Here is a 19014-nt window from a genome sequence, read left to right on the forward strand (position 1 = left end):
ATTCTTCATTTAAACAATACAGAGCACAGACGCACACTTGCACAAAAACAAACAAACAAAAAAATCACCATAAACCTTGTGTGGCCCATTTTTCATTAAATCTTTATTATAAAAATAAAAAACACAGAAATTAAGTCAAAGATTTCTATAACCCCTACAAGGACCCCCCCCCAAACACACACACACACACACACACACTTCAGGAATCAGTGTTTACACACAGACTGTACACAGCTTCCTTGATTGGATTGGGTTTTTTTTAAGGATCAAACTTGACCAAGTGTTTCCGTGTTAAGCAGACAGTATATTTACACAAACATGAACCACAGAAATAGTGACACAGAAATGCCACAGCTGGAGAAAAAGCCTTGTCATCACATTTAACAGACAGAGATGTTTTGTACAAAAAAAGAATCCCCACTGGCGTACACTTGTTTGCTTTACACAAAGTATTTTCCCTCTAATGCTAGTAATTATTATCTTTTCTTGTATCCTCTTAAAAACACAATGATACCATATCATGACTCTGTATGTTGCATGCTCAAGCCAAAAGATTCATTATCAAGAGAAGGCCGACAAGCTGAAGACTATTCAGAAGTTTACTTAAAAACTAAAACTAAAAGTTAGTTATTCAGTATCAGATACAAACCATCGCTGTCTTCCTCCTCTGGTATGATCTGATACTCTTTTGAAAACAACCAACTTGGTCAAAACCACAGAGGTTTGTGTCCTCAGTGCTGCCTGTGTTAGCAATGCAATATTCTTTTAATGTCAGTGATGAAGGAGGCTGTTACTCCCTTTTATGGCAAATCTGTGTCTGTTAATGGAATGGACTGAAGGTACGGCACTGGGAAAAAAGAAAAAACCCTGGATGGGAACAGGTGAAGAAGAATGAATTTAGTGACAATATTGTTACTTTCATATATATATATATATATATATATATATATATATATATATATATATATATATATATATATATATATATATAATGTCCATTTGAAATAGTTAAATACAAAAAGATTGAATATACACTTACAAAATATCTCATTGTCTGAAACCTCTGATTATACTTGACTTTCACTGGATTGGTGAAGAGTACCAGTCAGGGCAAATATGATCAAGCTAACAAAAAAAAGTACCATAAGTACCATACCATTGGAGATGCTGGTCCTTCATTCTGGACAGTTGCACAGGCTGTGATGGTTGTCCCAATGTAGTTTTGACCTGTTATTATATATTTTGTCTTTTTTTTTTCTTTTGCAGATATACCACATGGTTAATGTGTAATCCAATAAACATATAAATAAATGTATTACAGAGGTTTCAGCTGAGTTGATAGTTCATTTCTGTAGCTTATATTATATACAGCAAAAAATGAGCTCTTCCCTGCGTTGGCACTGTTACAGACAGACGTTTTTAGCATTTCTCTGATATTCATCAGTGCTGAACAGAAAGGGTGTTGTTTGTGATATAACTGCAAAATGAGTTACATTGCAAACATTCAGGTAAGCAGAGATACTACCATCCATAAAGACACATGTTACAGTAAAAACTGTGAACATAATCGATGTATACTTCACTGTAAAACAATACCATTTTTAAAAAAAGGTTTTGAAGCCGAAATAAGAGGTATATCTTTCAGAGATCATACCTCACATTGGCACTCGATCTGTATTTTGGAAAAGATTCTTGGCTCTGCTCTGTATTGTTGCACAAGTCTAATGCTAGCAAGCGCAGGTCAGTAGCAACAATGAAACAGCTTTACATCTCAAATTTACATAGTAATCATTGGCTATACTTCAATCTATGATTGAAATTCATGATACTTCATGACCTTTAGTTTTGAGATGCCTTGCTTTTTAAAAGATAAACTGCCTCAATGCACACAATGAACATAATACTATTTTAGCAGTAGGCTAACTGCAGGTCGCTAATTAACACCAATGATATTTATTGATACTTTTAATTGTGTCCAGCTCACTGCTTGTTTTGGAGATTAGTTCTTAAATTCTGAAGATCCCAATAGAGCTTGATCGAGGTCTTACACTTCTCATTGGCCTTTTAACTGTCTGTCTTTGTCAACTTTTTAACACCACTGAACCCTAAAGAGACAGTTTGGTGCAAGTTTGATTTGTGGTTTGGGAAAATGATAATAGAGTTCACCAGGGTGATCAGCACAACAAAAAAAAGGTATTGTTTTCTACTGGAAGTGCTACAAAACAGGCACTGTAATGGATTTAATCTTTTCTTGCCCCTTTAAAGAAGCTGTCACCCAGGCCAGTGAGCTTTAAGAGTCGTGTAATGCTCTAGAAGTGATCGGGATGGGACGGAGTTAGGGAGGTGGCAGTGGATTTCGAGCAGGGTGCGTTGGGGTTCAGGGGTCGGTGGCGTTGATGGTGGTTTTGTCGCGTCCAGTCATGCCCCGGTACCAGCTGCAGTAGCCCTCCTTCTGCTGGATGCAGGCGTAATGCCGGGACTGGTAGCCGGGATAGCCAAAGTGAGACAGCATGTCCGTCCATAGGCACTCGTTCTTTGAGGTCACGAAGCAGGGCAGGTAGTGGCAGGGCTTAATCTACAGAGACAGAAGCAGACTAAAAATGTAGCCATGAAGCAGGAAACAAAACTGGATACTAGCAACAACTAGTGTAGACTCACTGTGTTTTTTATTTAAATGGTAATGTATCTCCATTTCCTTCTTACTGTAATAAACCATAATATATTTTGAAACTCAAATCCCCCCTTCCTTTTCTCTTTTTTTCCCTTCTTTTCTTCATATGTCTCTCTAATATGATCAATTGATGAATTTTATGCCTTCATACTTAAAATAATTTTATTACACTTACATTTCAAAAAGATTTTGGTGTGTTAGGTTAACTTTAAAAGAATAGTCATAGTTTGACATTTTGGGAAATAGGTTTATTTGTTTTCTTAGTGAGTTAGATAAGAAAAGACCAGTCTCATGTCTGTACACTAAATATGAATTAAGAGCCAGCAGGCAGTTAGCTTAGCTAGCATAAAGACTGGAAAGACCTACTGTTTCCCCATGTTTCCAAAGCAAAAAAAAAAAAATTCACCTTTAGCACCTCTAAATCACTAATTAACAAGTTGTATCTTGTTTGTTTAATGTGTTACTTAGTGAGCTGGTAGGTACTTTGGATAGAGCCAATCTAGCTGTTTCTCCTGCTTACAGTCTTAATGCTGAAGTAAGCTAACGGTCTCCTGGCTCTAGCTTCAAATTTTGCATACAGATGTGAGATCTGTTGATCTCTACACCTAAATCTTGCCAAGAAAGCAAATAAGTATATTTACCAAAATGAAGGACATTCCTGTAATGTTGCTAAATGACATATTGGGCTTATTTTCTTGTTAAACTAATTGTAATTGATAGTACCATGCAACTTCAACAACAGTGAGGCTACAGTCTAGAAGTTTGTGCAAAGGCCAAAGTAGAATTAGCTTAATGAGCCATTAACATATGAAAAAACCTCACAATTGTACAAGAGAAATAAGCTTGGATCATCAAAGAAAGGAAGTGAGTATATGATTTGGTTAAAATATAAAAGGGTGAACATGCGCATGGTGAAACATCTAGAACATGGAATCTCATCTTTGCTCTACTGCTTTTCGTAAGCGTACCCTGGCATTCATATGCTTTGTGCTGTGGAATGGTAAATGAATGTCAGCCATCTTCCTGAAGCAGTGATGTTTTTGTTTGTCAATGATTTAATTAGATTTTACTGAGCCTCTTTCGTGCGTCACACCTCCAGGTGCTCACACAAAAAGCAGCTTCACGGATGAATATATGACATGGATTGACAGGAAGATTCACATATGTACTCAGAGAGGTGAAATGGAAACACTGTGTTTAGTGACAGCAAAAGTGAGTCATCAGCTGCATAGAGCTGCACTTATCTGAATCTGAACGAGCCAGCAAATTCAATTACCATGTTAGAGGGCACACTTCCCATTTTGGGTGTTTTTGTTATTCAAGCCTGGAGAGTCTGTCCTCCATGGTTCAGAGATGTTCGACATAACTTCCTGGTTTGAGTGGTTTTAATGATCTGTGGAGAATAATTTTCTTTACCGACATGCTTCCTGCTTTCCAGTGCAGTAAATCATCATTTGTGGAGGAATGCGGAGGACGGCGGAGTGCGTTTGATAAGTGTGATGATGTTTATGCCTGCCTGTGCTTACTAACTCTCAGACTGAAGTCTCAGTTGATCGATGGCCTTCTCTGGATGCCTCTGGGCTGCTGCCATGTACATACTGAACACAGTTTACAGGCGCTGGCTCACACTGGGAACAAATAGGTCTCTCTGCTGATCCACTGATAGGGGCCGATGGTGTTAGCAGATGTCCAGAACACTGCTGTACAGTAGGACGTTTACGAGGCGGGTCAGCAGCTGCACAGCAGCAGGCTACATGTTTGAGTCACATAAAACTGGGAATGAAGACTTGAGCTGATTCCAGAGCTGTTATTAAATAACTCCCAGTGGTGGTGGTAAAACTTGTTTTCTCTCTATTTCTGAACATCCATGATGTACAGTATAATAGTGGAAATTTGACTCATAATTGAGTCTCAATAACAATAATACAGCACAGCAGCCATGTAACCATGAAGGTCGTTTAGGTAAATGATTTTTGCTCAGTGTCTATTTGTTGGCTTATCACATTTGCAATAGAAGTCGAACAGTAGCATTAATGAGCCTGAATGTATTTGACCCTTCACATACAAAGGCACCATGGATAATAGAAGTATTTCCTTCCTCCTGTAATCATTAATAAGCACTCTAGTGGACTTTATATACGCGATCAACCCATTGCAGTAGTTTTATATTCAGTTTTAGTTGTAAAATGAAGGAGCAGTAAGCTCTAGCTCCTCCTTCTTTTGATTCTCCTCCTGCCTCCTCTTCCCTCAACTTTCTTGTCCTTGCCGGGCTGGGGTTGCTGGTTTCCACTCACCCTGCAGTTGCAGCCCAGCTGGTAGCGATGGTTGATGCCTTTCTTCTGGGCCAATGAGAGGCGCTCCCACCGCTCATTGAAGTTGCACAGCCCTGTGTAGACCTTGCCATCGTACACTCGACCTGAGGAAGAAAAGAATGGAGGTTGAATCTATAAGATTTGTCTGCTTTTGAAAAAATACATTTTTGAAGTGCCACTTGGAAACTTCAGAGACTGTTGGGATTTAATTCTTAAATTTTGATTCAAGTGTCAACACCTGATTCCAGCTTATCAGGTAGTGAGTATAGGACTCTTCTCTCTTTTGCAGACACCAGTGTAGACAGCTGCTGAAAGGCTGATAAAACAGGTGCTTTTTTAAAAAGCTAATTCTTGGCATGAAAGGTGCATCTTAAAATTATCACATTAGATAATGACCTGGTGGTCTACAGCCATGCTAGCTGTTCTGTGAGGTTGTACTTTGTACGGTGCTTTGAGCTAAATGCTAACATCAGCATACTAACATGCTCACAATGACAATGCTAACATGCATATGTTTAGCAGGTATAATGTTTACCATGCTCATTGGCGCTAAACACAAACAGCAGCTACAGCTGAGTGATGGGAATGTCATGTTATTGTTGTAGGTATTTGGGGAAAAGTTGAGGGATCACCAGAGTTACTACAATTCATCCTAATGGGAACATGAATGTGTGTGCCAAATGCCATGGCAATCCATCCAATAGTTGAGAAATTTCACTCAAAATCACAAATGTCAACCTGCTGGTAGCCCTAGAGGAAATGTCAGGTGATCACCAACATCATTAGGATTCGTCATCTGGGAACCCAGAAATGTCTGTACAAAATGTCATGGCACTCCATCCAAACGTTGTTGAGATATTTCAGTTTGGAACAAAGTAGTGAAGCAATTGACCGACATTGCCAATACAGGATAGATCCAGATTTCTAGTGTTTGCTTTAAGAAAGCTAATAACTTTACTAATATAAATCTCATTGGCAGTCACTTAATCAAAGTTGGCGTCATATTGCGGGTAGCTCCTTTTGGGGAAAAAATCATCACTTATTCTTCCGAATACGAATGTACTCATGCTATTGTGGTATTTGTCTAATTTCAAACTCCTCTGCATGTAACAAGGGATAATATAAACATACTCAAGCAATCCAACTTGTTTATGTATGGTAAGACAATCTCATACAGTAAGCCCATATTAAACCAACACCCCTATTTCTGAATATCCAAAGGTCAGCAGACGTCTATTTTTAGCACTGTACCGTTGGCGGCTTACCGACTCCTGAGACAGGTGCACCATGGCGGCCTGCGAACTCTCAGGAACGTCATGATTTGTCACCATATGTCTTCTTCACCGTGTTGTCACCACGCAGGAATTTGACAGCTCACAAATATGTGCTTCTTCGACCCCCCTGAACCTCCCGCTCAGCCTGATCCCCGCACTGGAATTACTGGAGTCACTCGCAGGCTTATTACATGGTGCTGAGTGTGTGACATGCTCCTAAAATACTAATCAGGACCGGAGAACTAAAGGCTTGATCAAAGGAGAGCCAAGCAGCTCGTCTCTCAGGCCCTGGTGCGTTTAAATTGCCCATAATGCAGTCTTGATCATATGCAGGACTTATTATAGACGCCCTGAGAGCAGTGAAATACGTCAGTGATGTCACTCACACCAGGACTGGGTAAACATAGCCGTCGATGCCTGGCAACGCCAGCTCGTTCACTTGCACTATGGGGTGTAGTTACAGTATAAGTCGGGCCTTAGCAACTGTTATACACACCAAGCACAGCAGAGTTCAAAGTAAACTGCACCTCTGCTGGAAATAGCAACTCATTATGCTAGCTGTTAATTAAAAGTTGTGAGAAAAAGAAAACTGCTTTATGGCCTGAGAAGTTCAGGGAAATGAGTGCAAAAATGTTAAAAAGGGGCCCTGCTTTGCCTATTTTGCACAGTGGCAAATGGTAGGTTATAAATAGTGGGAAAGTTTGTGTCACAGGACAAATGTCCTTGGGGAGGAGAGGACTGAGCGAGCACGTTAGGCCAAACAAACTCACAAAGCTGCTAGAAAGACTTTTAAAGGCCTCTGAGAAGGAACAAGCGTTTATTGGCAACAGTAACCTGACTGAAATGTTTTCAGCATCTCTGGTTGAAACGGATTTTGTTTTTAGGGGGTTGTCATGTCACAAACTTGGGAGTTCAATTTGAACTGAAGCAAAGATCTGAAATACAGATAAAATAAACCACTTTTCTGTTGTTTTTCCCCCAAATATGTAATCCCACAGGCATCTCATCCTCAGTAACTGTCATCTTTTATGAATACTGCAGAAGCGTACAATGAGAGTGAGTAGAAAATATGTGCCCTTACTTCTCTTTACAGTTTACGGGAGGAGCTGTTCAGCAAGTTGTGTATTTAATAGGGTTGAGTGAGTACTCGGCTGAAACGAGTATCCGGTACAGATAATGTACTTTTTACGAGTATCATCAGAGTATAATGTGTCAATATTTGTACTCGTTAATATAGCAACTTTTATAAAGAAAACTTGTTCTGTTAATAGTTCTTACTCTTGTGATCAAAAACATTGCTCTGAAGCTCAATTCTGAAGCAGTTCTGTAAATAGTTTAGAAATATAGCAACATTTACTAAGTTTTGCCCAGAGCTTTTAATCATATCTTATGGACTTCTTCAGTGAATGGGACTTTCTTGGGTGTCATCCTGTCATCATGTGAATGCATTTCTCTACTTAGGTCACGTGATGACACCTGAGATAGCTCCATTCACTTAAGAAGGTCAAAGAATATGGTCAAAAACTCCCGGAAAACCTAAGTAAGTGAATCTTGAGTTTAGAATATTTTACCACAGATAGGTTAAGAAATGCAACAAGGCAGTTAAACTTGTCTACATGTGGTACTGATACTATGTTTTAGCCTTTACCATCCTGTAATTGTTACTGTGGTCACAGTGGCCACTGTTCGTAGGCATATGTTAAGTCAGACTTGACTGCTATACAACTGTTCTACAGGCTGAGGATTACTTTTTCTGACAAGTGGCAAAAAAACAACCTTTTTTAATTGGCATATTTTTCCATTAACCAATCAACCACATACAAGCATTTAGTAACATTCAGGGATATGTGTAACTTAACTTTGATAAAAAAACAGTCAGACAGTCAGCTTACCTGTGATCAGGTACTGGTACTTGTTGATGTCAAACTTAACGCCGCACAAACTCTCTGAGGCGTCTGTGTAAATGAACTGCACGTGCTGGACTTTTTCGAATCCTTTGTACATCTGCAAGACATGAGAAACAAAATTGGAGTCAAAACCTGAGTAAAAAGTGCAATGTTGTAGCCCTAACCCTGGCACTACGCCTCTGATTCCTCACAAATAATCAGGAATGAAAACAGTACGCCGGCTTTATCAGATGACATTCCTTAAGGAATGCCTCACGGGAGAAGCAGTATTAGGCTCTGCCCTTAACTAAATCATAGATAACATGATTACATTGTATAATGTGCTTCGACTTTGATGCTTTGGCAAGGTCATTGCTGAACCGTTGACTTCAGCTCCTTCTATTCAGCTCAGTTATGCAGAGCCAACAGTCAGTGTTTGCCCTGAGAACTGTTTTTTTCAGTGTAATTTATTTGTCTGGGAACAACAGGAAATCCCTGTTTAGACGCGTCGCTCCCAGAAAAGCAGAACAAACTGTTACTTAAGCCCGAAACTGCGGAGGTTTCGGAAAGCCAAAGGCATTCGTCTCATAGGATTTGTTGAAATTTGGAGGGAATTGTATTCTATTATAACCCACGAGAAAAAACACTGTTTGCAGTATAAACCAGCAGACTGTAATACAATTAAATAACACAAGATATGCAATAGTCACATCTGATTCCTGAGGATAATCCTTACAGTGATGATGGGTGCGCTTGACTAACAAGAGGCCACTTAATGCTTTTGTACAAACTGGGATTGTACTGACGCAGCGCATGACTCTGTTGAAATGTTTACACTCGGAGCAAGGAGTTTGGTTGAGCTGTAATGCCTGTAAGCCCGCTAATCCTCCGGCCTGGCTCCTGTCTGAGCAGCAGGCCGATGTCAGGATCTGTCAGAAATATGCAGCGTTATGTAAGAATATAGAGGAAGTGAAGAACAGGCTTTCAGGCTAAGTATCCCAAATTGTTTTTCAGCTATCACACAGCAGCTGAAGGGGCGGAGAGACGGTCTTGTAACTAAAGAGTTCCTGCCACATCTAGTGTGTGACATTTTATGTGCCTGTCCTTTTGATATAGGAGAGTTTTATTGAATGGAAGAAAAATAAGGTTTGTTTCTTATTTCAGAAACAGCTCTGCGAGCTCATTAAGAAGCTAGACCCAGTACGGTTAGCTTAGCTTATCATAAAGACTGAAAGAAGGGGGAAGCAGCTAGCCTGGCTTTGTCTGAAGTAAAAAGAAATCCACCTACAGTGTTAAACCACTAATTAATTAATTAATTAATTAATTAAGTTATATCTTGTTTGTATCTTCAGCAGAGGATTGACGTTCTCACCTTCATTTGCTTGACCGTGTAGCGCATCGTTCCAAAAGGTCCATCTCTCAGGAGCTTCTTGCCCACCACTTTAGCTCGAATCACTGTGGAGAGGAAACACAGACCGGTCAGTGACTTTGAAATGATCAGAACAAACGGTCACATTCCTCTAACGTATAACTTTGAGCTTTCTTCTCCAATCCATCAAATAACACAGTGCCTTGGCCAGTAGGAGGCATTAGCAAACCCATTATAAATACCATTTCAGGACATTGGCACCACAGTTAATCCATTTATCCGATTTTCTGCATTGCTGCTGTTGCTGCTGCCAATGGGAAAAAACACTACAGGGACTTTTGAGTTTGATATAGAAATTAGAGGAAAAGAGTAAAAAAGGCCTTGTCCATGTACCAAAGCTTCAATATCACTGCTGGTGCCCAGGATTTTTTGTATGCCTGCTCAAATCTAAGATGGAGCTTGTAGCAATCACAGGAAAGTCACATCCACTTTTTGTACCTTGGTTTTGATTTTGTAGCTGTTATTATTCAGATCAGAATTGGCAAAACGTTACTCCAATAAGCTTTTGGCTGGTTAAAAACACCGGAACAGAGTCATATAAGGACAAAAGGTGCAGTGTGTGTTTCCTTCTATATTGGGATCAGGACTTGAAAAAGATCTTATCTATGTGCTGGACCCTCATGTAAACCTTGGCAAGGTGAAAACGCTTGGTGGCCAGTTTGATTTGTTTGCTTTCACTCATGTCAGAGTAAGGGGGCTTATTGTGGAGGGCCAGGGAGCTGGGAGTGTAGAAATTAGTGATAATTTGAGCTGGTGAATAGAGTCTAACCAGAGCTGCGGGCCCTGCATAAGCGTTCAATCCTCTGAAGTTCACCTGCTGCCCACAGCCGACCAGCCTCAGACACAACTAACACTGGCTATGTTTGTTATCTTCTCCCAGTGGAATTTCCTTACACATTCTTCGGGGGCTCACATTTCCCAGAAAGAAAGAAATGAGAAGGCCTTTCATTCTTTTTTGACTGGAGAAAGAAATGAGGCATGTGGCATCTTCTGTTTGGTCTGTATTTGTCTAGCTGTTCTACTTCCAGGCAAATGGAAATGGGCATAAAAATAAAACTCAAACAGGAAGCAGTTACAGCACGGCCACCCAAAAGTGGTGACCACAAATTTATTTTGGACATGAAGACCCCAATTTGAACCAAGCGCTTATTTAAATAACCCCAAAAATCTTATTTTGAGCCAGTATGAACAAATTAAAAAGGAATGTGGCCATCCAACAACTTACCAATAAAAATACAGTGTACTTTACTTGGTTGATTTTAAATTTAATTTGATGTATTTGAATGTTTCTGATCATCAGTGACAGTGTGAAATATAATGGATAGTTCTTTTCAATTTGTTTATGACAATAGGACAAAGGGGGGTCAGATGAGATCTCACGGCTCTGAGGCTACACTTAGGCACTTTGAGCTAAATGCTAACGTGAGCATGCTAACACACTTACAATGACAATGCTAACATTCTGATATTTAGCAGGTAATGTTTATCATGGTCACCATCTTAGTTTAGTGTGTTAACATGCAAACATTAGCTAATTTGCACTTAACTCAGAGTCCAGCTGAGGTTGAGTATTGGACAAAGTGATATTTTGACCTGATGATGGCGCTAGATGAAAAGTCAGAAGTTCACCAAAGTTATTACAATTCATCCTGTGGAGACCACAAATGTGTGTATAAATTTCATCAAATAGTATTTTGCTGAAAACCACAACTGTTAACCTCATGGTGGCAGCAGATAAAAAGTCAGGAGATCACCAAAGTCATTAGGATTCATCCTCTGGGCACCATGGATATCTGTACTGAATCCGTCCCTCAAGCTACGCCACTAGTGTGGCTAATAATCCTATTGTTTGAAATTCGTGACTCCACTGTTTGCTCGTCACCCATGTGAGGCAATACTACAATGTAGTTTAGGATTGGGAAACATGGGTTTTGTTCGAAAATATTCAAACAAATTGGTTTTCATTCATATGAACTCGAATCATGCAGCACTGCACAATTGGAAAAATCTTTCAAACTTGTGAGGTAACACTCTTCAGCAGAGCGTTTAGGTGATTTTTTTTCCACCTGCCAACATTGTGTTGTACTCACTTTGACTGACTGCTTCACAAGAAATCACACAACCAAGGCAAATGCATGTCATTTCAGACCTTTTGGTATTAATGTACCAACTCCCTGCCTGCTCTCCGCATTCTGACCTTTCACAATGACTTGCTGCAGAACATTTGACCCATTAATCTGTCAACTTTTTTAATATGAACCAAAGAGCGCTATTGCCTCATGGACCTCTGCTAAATGTACCCAAATGCTGTTTGACAGACGTTTGCCGCTGTAATTACAGAGGAACCGGGGAACAATTACAGAGGAATGTGCCGATATAACAGGATACTTTTGCCTCTGTTAAATACACTGCTGCCGTTATTTTCAAGTCACCTCAAAACCTAGTTTCTTACTCTGCCCTGACCTCAAAACCAACACACAGGAGAAACAAATGTTCGTGTTTGAAGGGCCACAGGTCAGCTGATTTTACTGAAGTACACCCAGATAGGACCCCTCTTGTTGGACGGCAGCCAATAATTGGCCGGTGATGATGCCATCACCCAAAGGAATGTGTGAAGGGCCTCAGCTGCTCTGGAGACAGAAGATTTATGTTAAAATTTGAATACTCTTCCTGTTTGTGAAAGGAAATATAATGAGACTGCAGCCATTGTACATAGTTTTCAATTTTGACATGCTGTCAACTTCCATGGTGAGCTACTAACTTGAGAGTCTCATACTGTGTAGCCTACGACTGTTAATATAATTTAAATATAATTTTCCCCCTTTTCAACAAGCCCATATAGCAATAGATCCACTTACACTTATTTTAGCTTTTATACTTATATCCACTTTGTACTTAATTTAACTTAGCTGTATTATAGTGTATTATATTTTGATTTGCTTAGTACTTCTATTCCTGTGTGCACTGACGTGATAGTGAGAAGCTGTAACAAAAGAGTTTCCCCTCGGGGATCAATAAAGTATTTCTGATTCTGATTAATAACCCAATAGTTAATATTGTCAAGTTGAAATATCTATCAGCTACTCTATACTGTAATGTAAGAGTCATTCTGCCTCTTACTTTGCTAAACATGAGGAATTACAGCCTAGTGCAGTGACGCACAACTATTCATCTTCTGCAGAGGATCTGACATACATTTTCAAGAGTGGGAGGCTTTTCATGATAAGAGAGGTAACCAGGGTCTGACAGAAAAGAAAAAAAGAAGAAATGAATCCATTTTTCACTCAGTACCTTGCCTAAAGCAGAGGATTACACAAGCGTGAATGCAAATGCTAAATCTTAAGGTGAGCATGTAATTTAGTTAAACATCTATTTCAGCCTACGTACAAAGTGGCAAACAGCAGGCATGACAAGAATAAGGTTACTCATCTGTGTGTGTGTGTGTGTGTGTGTGTGTGTGTGTGTGTGTGTGTGTGTGAGGCAGAGAAAGAAAGCGAGGCACAGGGCGAGTGACGGTGATTTTAGTATGCAGAAAGTGGTCCAAGTGTGAGGAGGCGAGTGGGAGGAAGAGGAATTCTCAGGACACACTACCTCGCTCAAAAATAAACACTGAAACTGAATCCTCTGAAACGCTGGAGCATAAAGCCTGTAACTTCCACTTACTGGTTAGCAAAATGCACAGGCATCCTATGAAGTATGAACTGAGCTTTTATCAGTACCTCTGATACTACTGTGGTCTGTTCATGTCACAATAAGGAAAGTCCAGGAGTGTTCATTTCACATAATTTATAAATTTACCATAGGGTTCTAACAGTCAGCCATTAAATTTGGTCAGATTTAAAGTGACTATGTAACTTTTCATGCACATATTGTAGTGTAACATTGTAAATAGTACAGAAGAGTCAGAAATCTGACTCAGTAATGTCAGTTACACAAATATCTAGCTAAAGCTTGCTGACGCAAAAATTGATCAAGGGCGATAATTACTTTGCCTGGAGTTCAATCTTTCAAAAAACAGCTACACATTTCAGCTTAAAAAAAAAAAATTCCTTTTCACTAGAAGCTGTTGGATTAAGGCATGGGAATCTTTAAGCAGCTAGTCATTTAGCTAGTCATGCTAGCTGACCTCAAAAACACTTGTTGTCTAAGCTAAAATTGATTTCTTTAGTAAGCTTTGCCAAAGTATTTAAAATAAATTCCTTCACAACGAAGCCCTGTCTCCGAATGAGTGAGTATCTTTGAGTGCACTGGAAAAAGAGAGTCACAACCAGCTGCTGAAGCCTTGACAGTTGGCCTGGCGTTATCTGTGCATCCTTGCTACCTTGGTGCCTGCTTTTCATATCTCTCTCTCTTTTTATCTTTGTTATTCATTCACTTGCCGTGTCTCTTTCTCGCTGGCTGCCTCTCATCTTTTCTTTTTAGACTTGTTGGTCAGGTGATTACATAACTGTTGTTTAAATGACAAAATTATCAAATGAAATTCCTGTTTGTAGTTCAATCTCTGCTGGGATTAATTAGCTTGTACTGCTGCTCTGATTTGTTAAAGTCAGACAGTTACAGGCAACCACAGATAAAAGGGACATTCTGGTGACCAATAAACTGTATTTCAATTGTTGCAAGGTCGATAAAGGTCAAATTACTCAATGCTTCCTTTTAAAAGTACAACTGAATGTGATCAAATCATTGGTTTGTGGTGTAATAGTCATTGTATGATCATGAATGTTTGCTAAACTGATGTCCATGGCCCCTGTGCTGGCCTCCTGTTTAAAACAGTGAACCCCAGTGGCTGTGTGGTCATCAGAGAAGGGAGGGCTGGACTGGAGATTTGATATGCCTGGCTCAGGGGACGAACATCGCAGGCTTGTACGGAATCCAGAGCCTTTGACATCTCGTATTTTAGCTCACTTTTTGGAAAACTACAGATATCTGATCCAAGTTTACACAATGCTTCTCATAACAGGAGTCCTGGCTTCGCTCAGGTTATCATCTGTCACCTGTTGACCTGCAGATGAGGAGGGGGCCGGCTGGCAGAGGGAGTAGTGATTTAACTAAACACTACATAACTCATTAGTAGAAGGAGGAGAATGTATTGGTACCAAGAGAGCGCTGTCACAAAGCCTCAGGCCATGCATCGCTCTAAACCTGCTGTGCTGCACTTGTTTGACAAAGCTCCTCTATGCAACAAAATACCCAAAGCAGGGCGGGATCCTCAATCCCAACCCGAGCATACACACACACACACACACACACATCACGCTAATCCTCAGCAACTGACCTGGTTCACAGTGCAAGCATGTAAAGGTTTGCTCTCATCACCCCTAACACTTGGGAACTAGCGTCATTACGGAGCAATATTAAATCTCAAGGTCAAAGTTTACTGCCGGGCCTCTAATCCTGCTTTCGGAAGTCTTTGGAAAAAACAAGCACCGCTCATTTCCCCTTGTGAATGGGCTGCTTTAACCCAGCTGCCTAATAGCAGCCAACTAGGTCTCTGCACAAGAACGCAGCCAGGTCATTGCCTGGTGCCCAGGTATGTTAGCAGGGATAACCGACAGGATGTCTCTAACATGATCAGAACAGAGTTACTGTAACCTGGCCAAATGCACTGTGGAGGATTTCACACTTGTAGTTCTCTGAATACAAACCACAAAAATTGCAATAATAATTTAGCAAGTACTCAAATGGTAGCCAAGGAAATTGACCCAAATGCATTCCAAGCCTCTCCAACATACCACCATCAGATGAAGGGAAAGCCAGACACTAAAAAAAACTTAACCAGAAACTACAGCCATCTGTTCTTAGAGCACCATCATGCTCTTGAATATTTCATTTTATATGTGTCAAATAAAGAGAGACAACCTCCAATAACCCTTTAACCTAATTGTGATTCATCCAGTGAAGTGCCTGCGGGTGATTATGGGTCAGGGCCAAGAAAACAAGAGCAAAACGCTTAGAACTCAACTACGGGTCTTAAATTGGGAAGATTCAGCCCTGTCACCTTTGATGTCGACAGTGAGAATTACAGAGTTTCTCCCTAGCTGCTTTAGCATTTCAACACCATACTTTTGTTTTCTAGAATGAACCAGGATGGGAGGATCACAACTAGAACGTGTCCTGTACACATTCACATTATATCTCTAAACTGATGCAATGTAGTGCTGAATGCTGTGTCTATTTTAACATATTTGGACACCTGACATCTTTGCTTTAACATTAGCCTGGGGATAACCTGTATTTTAAGCCATACATGGAAACAATAGAAGCTAAGGCTGGATCACTTCAAACCATTCCCATTCAGGTTCCATCAAAAATCTGAAAGTCTGGACTTTGTTCATTCCAGTTAAGGAAGTCCAGGATCCCAATTCTAACTTTGACTGAAAATGCAGTATATGTAAAGTTGACCCATATTAATGAATGTTACTAGCTGTGACGTTTGTGCTCTGCATCCAACCGGTGTTTCAGAAGTGTTTCCCTTAGAGGACCGAGTTATACGAGGGACCGCGAGCATTCAAAGCAAACTTTGAGCTAAGCCAGGACCTTGGAAATGGGATTTGTGGGGCTCACAACTGATCACTGCACCCATTGAAGTCAGTCCCACATTCTACACTGGCAAGTCACAGCGGGTGCCAACACCATGAGCTATCTGAAGATCTGAGGGACTGTGAAAGGCATTGCATGAGTGTTTGTGGAAGTGGCATTTTCACTCACTTCAACCGGGTCACTTGGCTGAAGACGCTCCCACAGGCCTGGTTGATCAGGGGTTACCAAAGAGCAAGAGACAGAGTTCCCATTTTGGGTCCTTAATATCTGTCCTATTTCACATGTTTCCCCTTAGAAAAAGGTGGGGTCCTCAGAAGGCTAGCAGGCTAAACCTGCACCTCCTCCCCTCTAAGTCTCTACAGAGGATTCACCATTGCATCATCATGAGCCCCCACCCACATTAGAACTAAAAGAAGTGGCTTACGCCTACAAAAAAAAATAAAAATACACTGCTTGTGTCCTCCAAATTTGGGCAAAGAAGCCTAATTTTCTTGGCTGCATTTGCAGGAACCTTTGGAAAAGGAAAGCCTTGTAGCGCGGTGATGATGTAATGAGTAAATAGGACACTGCTAATAAAACTCCATTTTAAAAAGGCACGGTATGTCCTTAATGTGAAGTATTTCTTGTTGTAGTGATGGGATCATTCAAAAGTGTAAACCAACAGGGGATCAGTTAAAGATGTGCAAAAATATGTTGTATTATTGGTTATTAAGGGTTTATATTTTCACCTATTTATAGTAGATCATAATTAAAGGAATAGTTCAATAGTTTGGTATTTGTTTTGAGTGTGATGAGAAGATTGATACCACTCTCATGACTGTGTGTTGAAAAAAATATTTCTTAGTGTGATTTTGTATGTGTATTTAACATGAAAAATGTCATTTTCATTTCATCAGAGCATCAATAAGAGATTTGTAATCTATCATTATCAGCCTCTACTGGTGAGCAGTAGTAAGTGCAACATGATTAAAAGTGACATCTGAGTGTGTGTGTGTGTGTGTATGTGTGTGTGTGTGTATAGGGGCTTTGCTGCAGAAACTAGGACTTCCCTTGTAACGTGTTAGTCGACACTAGGCGACAGGGCGAACACAGGGGCTGCACACATGGCTGCAGGGTGTGTGTGTGTGTGTGTGCTCAGTTTAGACTGAGAGATTATTGTTCGATTATGTGTCAGGGTTTTAGAGAGCCTCATGATGGTTTTTTGGGTCAAATGATATTGAAGCAAAATATCAGCTGCACTCAAAAAGACTTATCAGCTTCTGCCTTTGCACATGTGATTGTATTTGTTCGTTCAGTCAGAGAAACTCATGTCACCCCACAAACAGCTCCTTCCTCCCAAGAAATCAGTGGCCCTCCTGCCCCATCTCAAACATTTCACCCAGAGGCCAGGTTGGACTGGCGTTCCAGGGCAAACCAGATCCTAAATTCATATTATTCTGGGGAGTCAGAGAAAGCATAACCAGGCAGTAAAACAAGCTATGGAAACACCCCTCGTCCCCAGTGTTTGTGAACCAGAGGCCGGGCATATCTGAGTTACAACCTGGTGGCTGTCTGACAGAGAAATACCAGTGTGTGCACACTAGTAAGCATGATTTGAAACATCTAAGCTGACTGTGGATCCTGTTATCGACTGCTGTCAATTCACACCACACATACTTCACCTTTGAGCCATAAAAAATATTCCTGTTGCTTGAAAAGATAAAGAAAATATATGATGAAATCATAACTTTATCAATTTGGGATGAAAAGCATGGAAACGTTAGGGAACCCTTAACTTAGTGTAACAGCCATCACTTTAAGAAGCATCACTGGTGTCCTTCATGGACCAAAAACTACAGAAGTTTGTTTTATTACAATAGTTAAATTAAACAGTGAACACCTGACTCTGAGTAGTTATATGCTGGAGAGAGCCATAATACATTCTAATAGTATTCTGGAAAATGACACAAGCAGAAGTAGCACTTTTGAGTGAAAAAGTAGTTGATGTCTCCATAGATCTTAATTGCAAGTTATGTTCCCTCCTACTCAAGAGAGATTTTGCTGAAAACAAGCTTTATTAAATGACGTGCATACAGTAAACTGATTGCAGATCCGTCCTCTCTCCTGTATTGACTAACAGGCAGCACTTTTATCTCAACATCTGCTCTCGGTTGAAAGGAAGAAAAACGGCAGTAAAAGGGTCGATATAACCCGTTACATACCTATGTCGGAGTTGCAGAAGGCGTCTTGCGGGTGAGTCAGAGCGCAGGAGCAGCCCTCCGTCAGCTGGTTAACCTGCAGGCTGCTGAAGATAAACAGTAGGCTGATCAGGTGCTGGTACACTGACTGCATTTCTCCAAACTTTTTCACTCCTCTCTACGGCTGGAATAAAGCGTATGGAGTCCGTCCGGCTGCTGTAGTAGTAGTAGTAGTAGTAGGCTGTGGGTAATGTCCAAGTCTGTGCTCTGGTTGTTGTCGCCTCGCTTGTGCGTTTCCCCCTGATCCCGCAGAGGCGCACAGCCGTACATATAGCGCGCCGGAGAGATGTTCACGCCCCTCTCCACCTCTGCAGCTCGCGGGCGGGGCGGCCAATCAGCGGCCGGTGATGCCATTAGGACTCACAGACACGATGACATACTGGAACTTTACCCTGCTTCCACTTATTTTCCCAGATGGACACAAAAAACAAACAACAACAACAACAACAAAAAAAAAACAGATAGAGAGACAATATGTTTCAAAGGTGTACAGACTGGCTAAAACATGTTTATGCGTATTTATACTTGTTCTTATTTTCCGACACAGTGAGAGTGAAAAATGGTCCTGAGAGTGGTTTGAGATGGGCTACAGCAAACTTAAAAGATGTAGCCTATAGAACAACATACTAAGGTTGGCTCGAAAAATAATGCATCCGTTTTGGTAC

General features: G+C 40.5%; 2 protein-coding genes across 3 annotated transcripts in view; one reads left to right on the forward strand and one right to left on the reverse strand.

The window, feature by feature from the left end:
• LOC122871213 (synapsin-3-like) overlaps positions 1-19014 on the forward strand; it is a 146397-nt gene that overhangs the window by 83261 nt on the left and 44122 nt on the right. The window lies entirely within an intron of this gene.
• LOC122871214 (metalloproteinase inhibitor 3-like) lies at positions 1210-18691 on the reverse strand. Of its 2 annotated transcripts, XM_044186033.1 has the most exons (6): positions 18314-18691; positions 9516-9598; positions 8150-8261; positions 4966-5087; positions 3948-4064; positions 2377-2575 (listed from the first exon to the last, which is right to left on the reverse strand). In XM_044186033.1, exons 1-5 carry the CDS (start codon positions 18441-18443, stop codon positions 3990-3992), a joined length of 522 nt encoding a protein of 173 aa, XP_044041968.1. In that variant the 5' UTR covers positions 18444-18691; the 3' UTR covers positions 2377-2575; positions 3948-3989. The 2 variants fall into 2 exon arrangements, with proteins under 2 accessions (XP_044041967.1, XP_044041968.1); XM_044186032.1 differs by lacking the exon at positions 3948-4064 and having other exon boundaries at positions 1210-2575; positions 18314-18611.

This window comes from Siniperca chuatsi, linkage group LG23 (assembly GCF_020085105.1).
Source record: "Siniperca chuatsi isolate FFG_IHB_CAS linkage group LG23, ASM2008510v1, whole genome shotgun sequence".
NCBI classification, from domain to species: domain Eukaryota; kingdom Metazoa; phylum Chordata; class Actinopteri; order Centrarchiformes; family Sinipercidae; genus Siniperca; species Siniperca chuatsi.

Excerpts from the sequence above, each read along its gene's own strand:
- LOC122871214 (XM_044186032.1), bottom strand. The coding sequence starts at position 18,443 with ATGCAGTCAGTGTACCAGCACCTGATCAGCCTACTGTTTATCTTCAGC. Across the intron at positions 9,599-18,313 it reads CTTCTGCAACTCCGACATAG|TGATTCGAGCTAAAGTGGTG; the intron begins GTATGTAACGGG and ends TCCTCTCCACAG. Across the intron at positions 5,088-8,149 it reads GTACCAGTACCTGATCACAG|GTCGAGTGTACGATGGCAAG; the intron begins GTAAGCTGACTG and ends TTTCTTCCTCAG.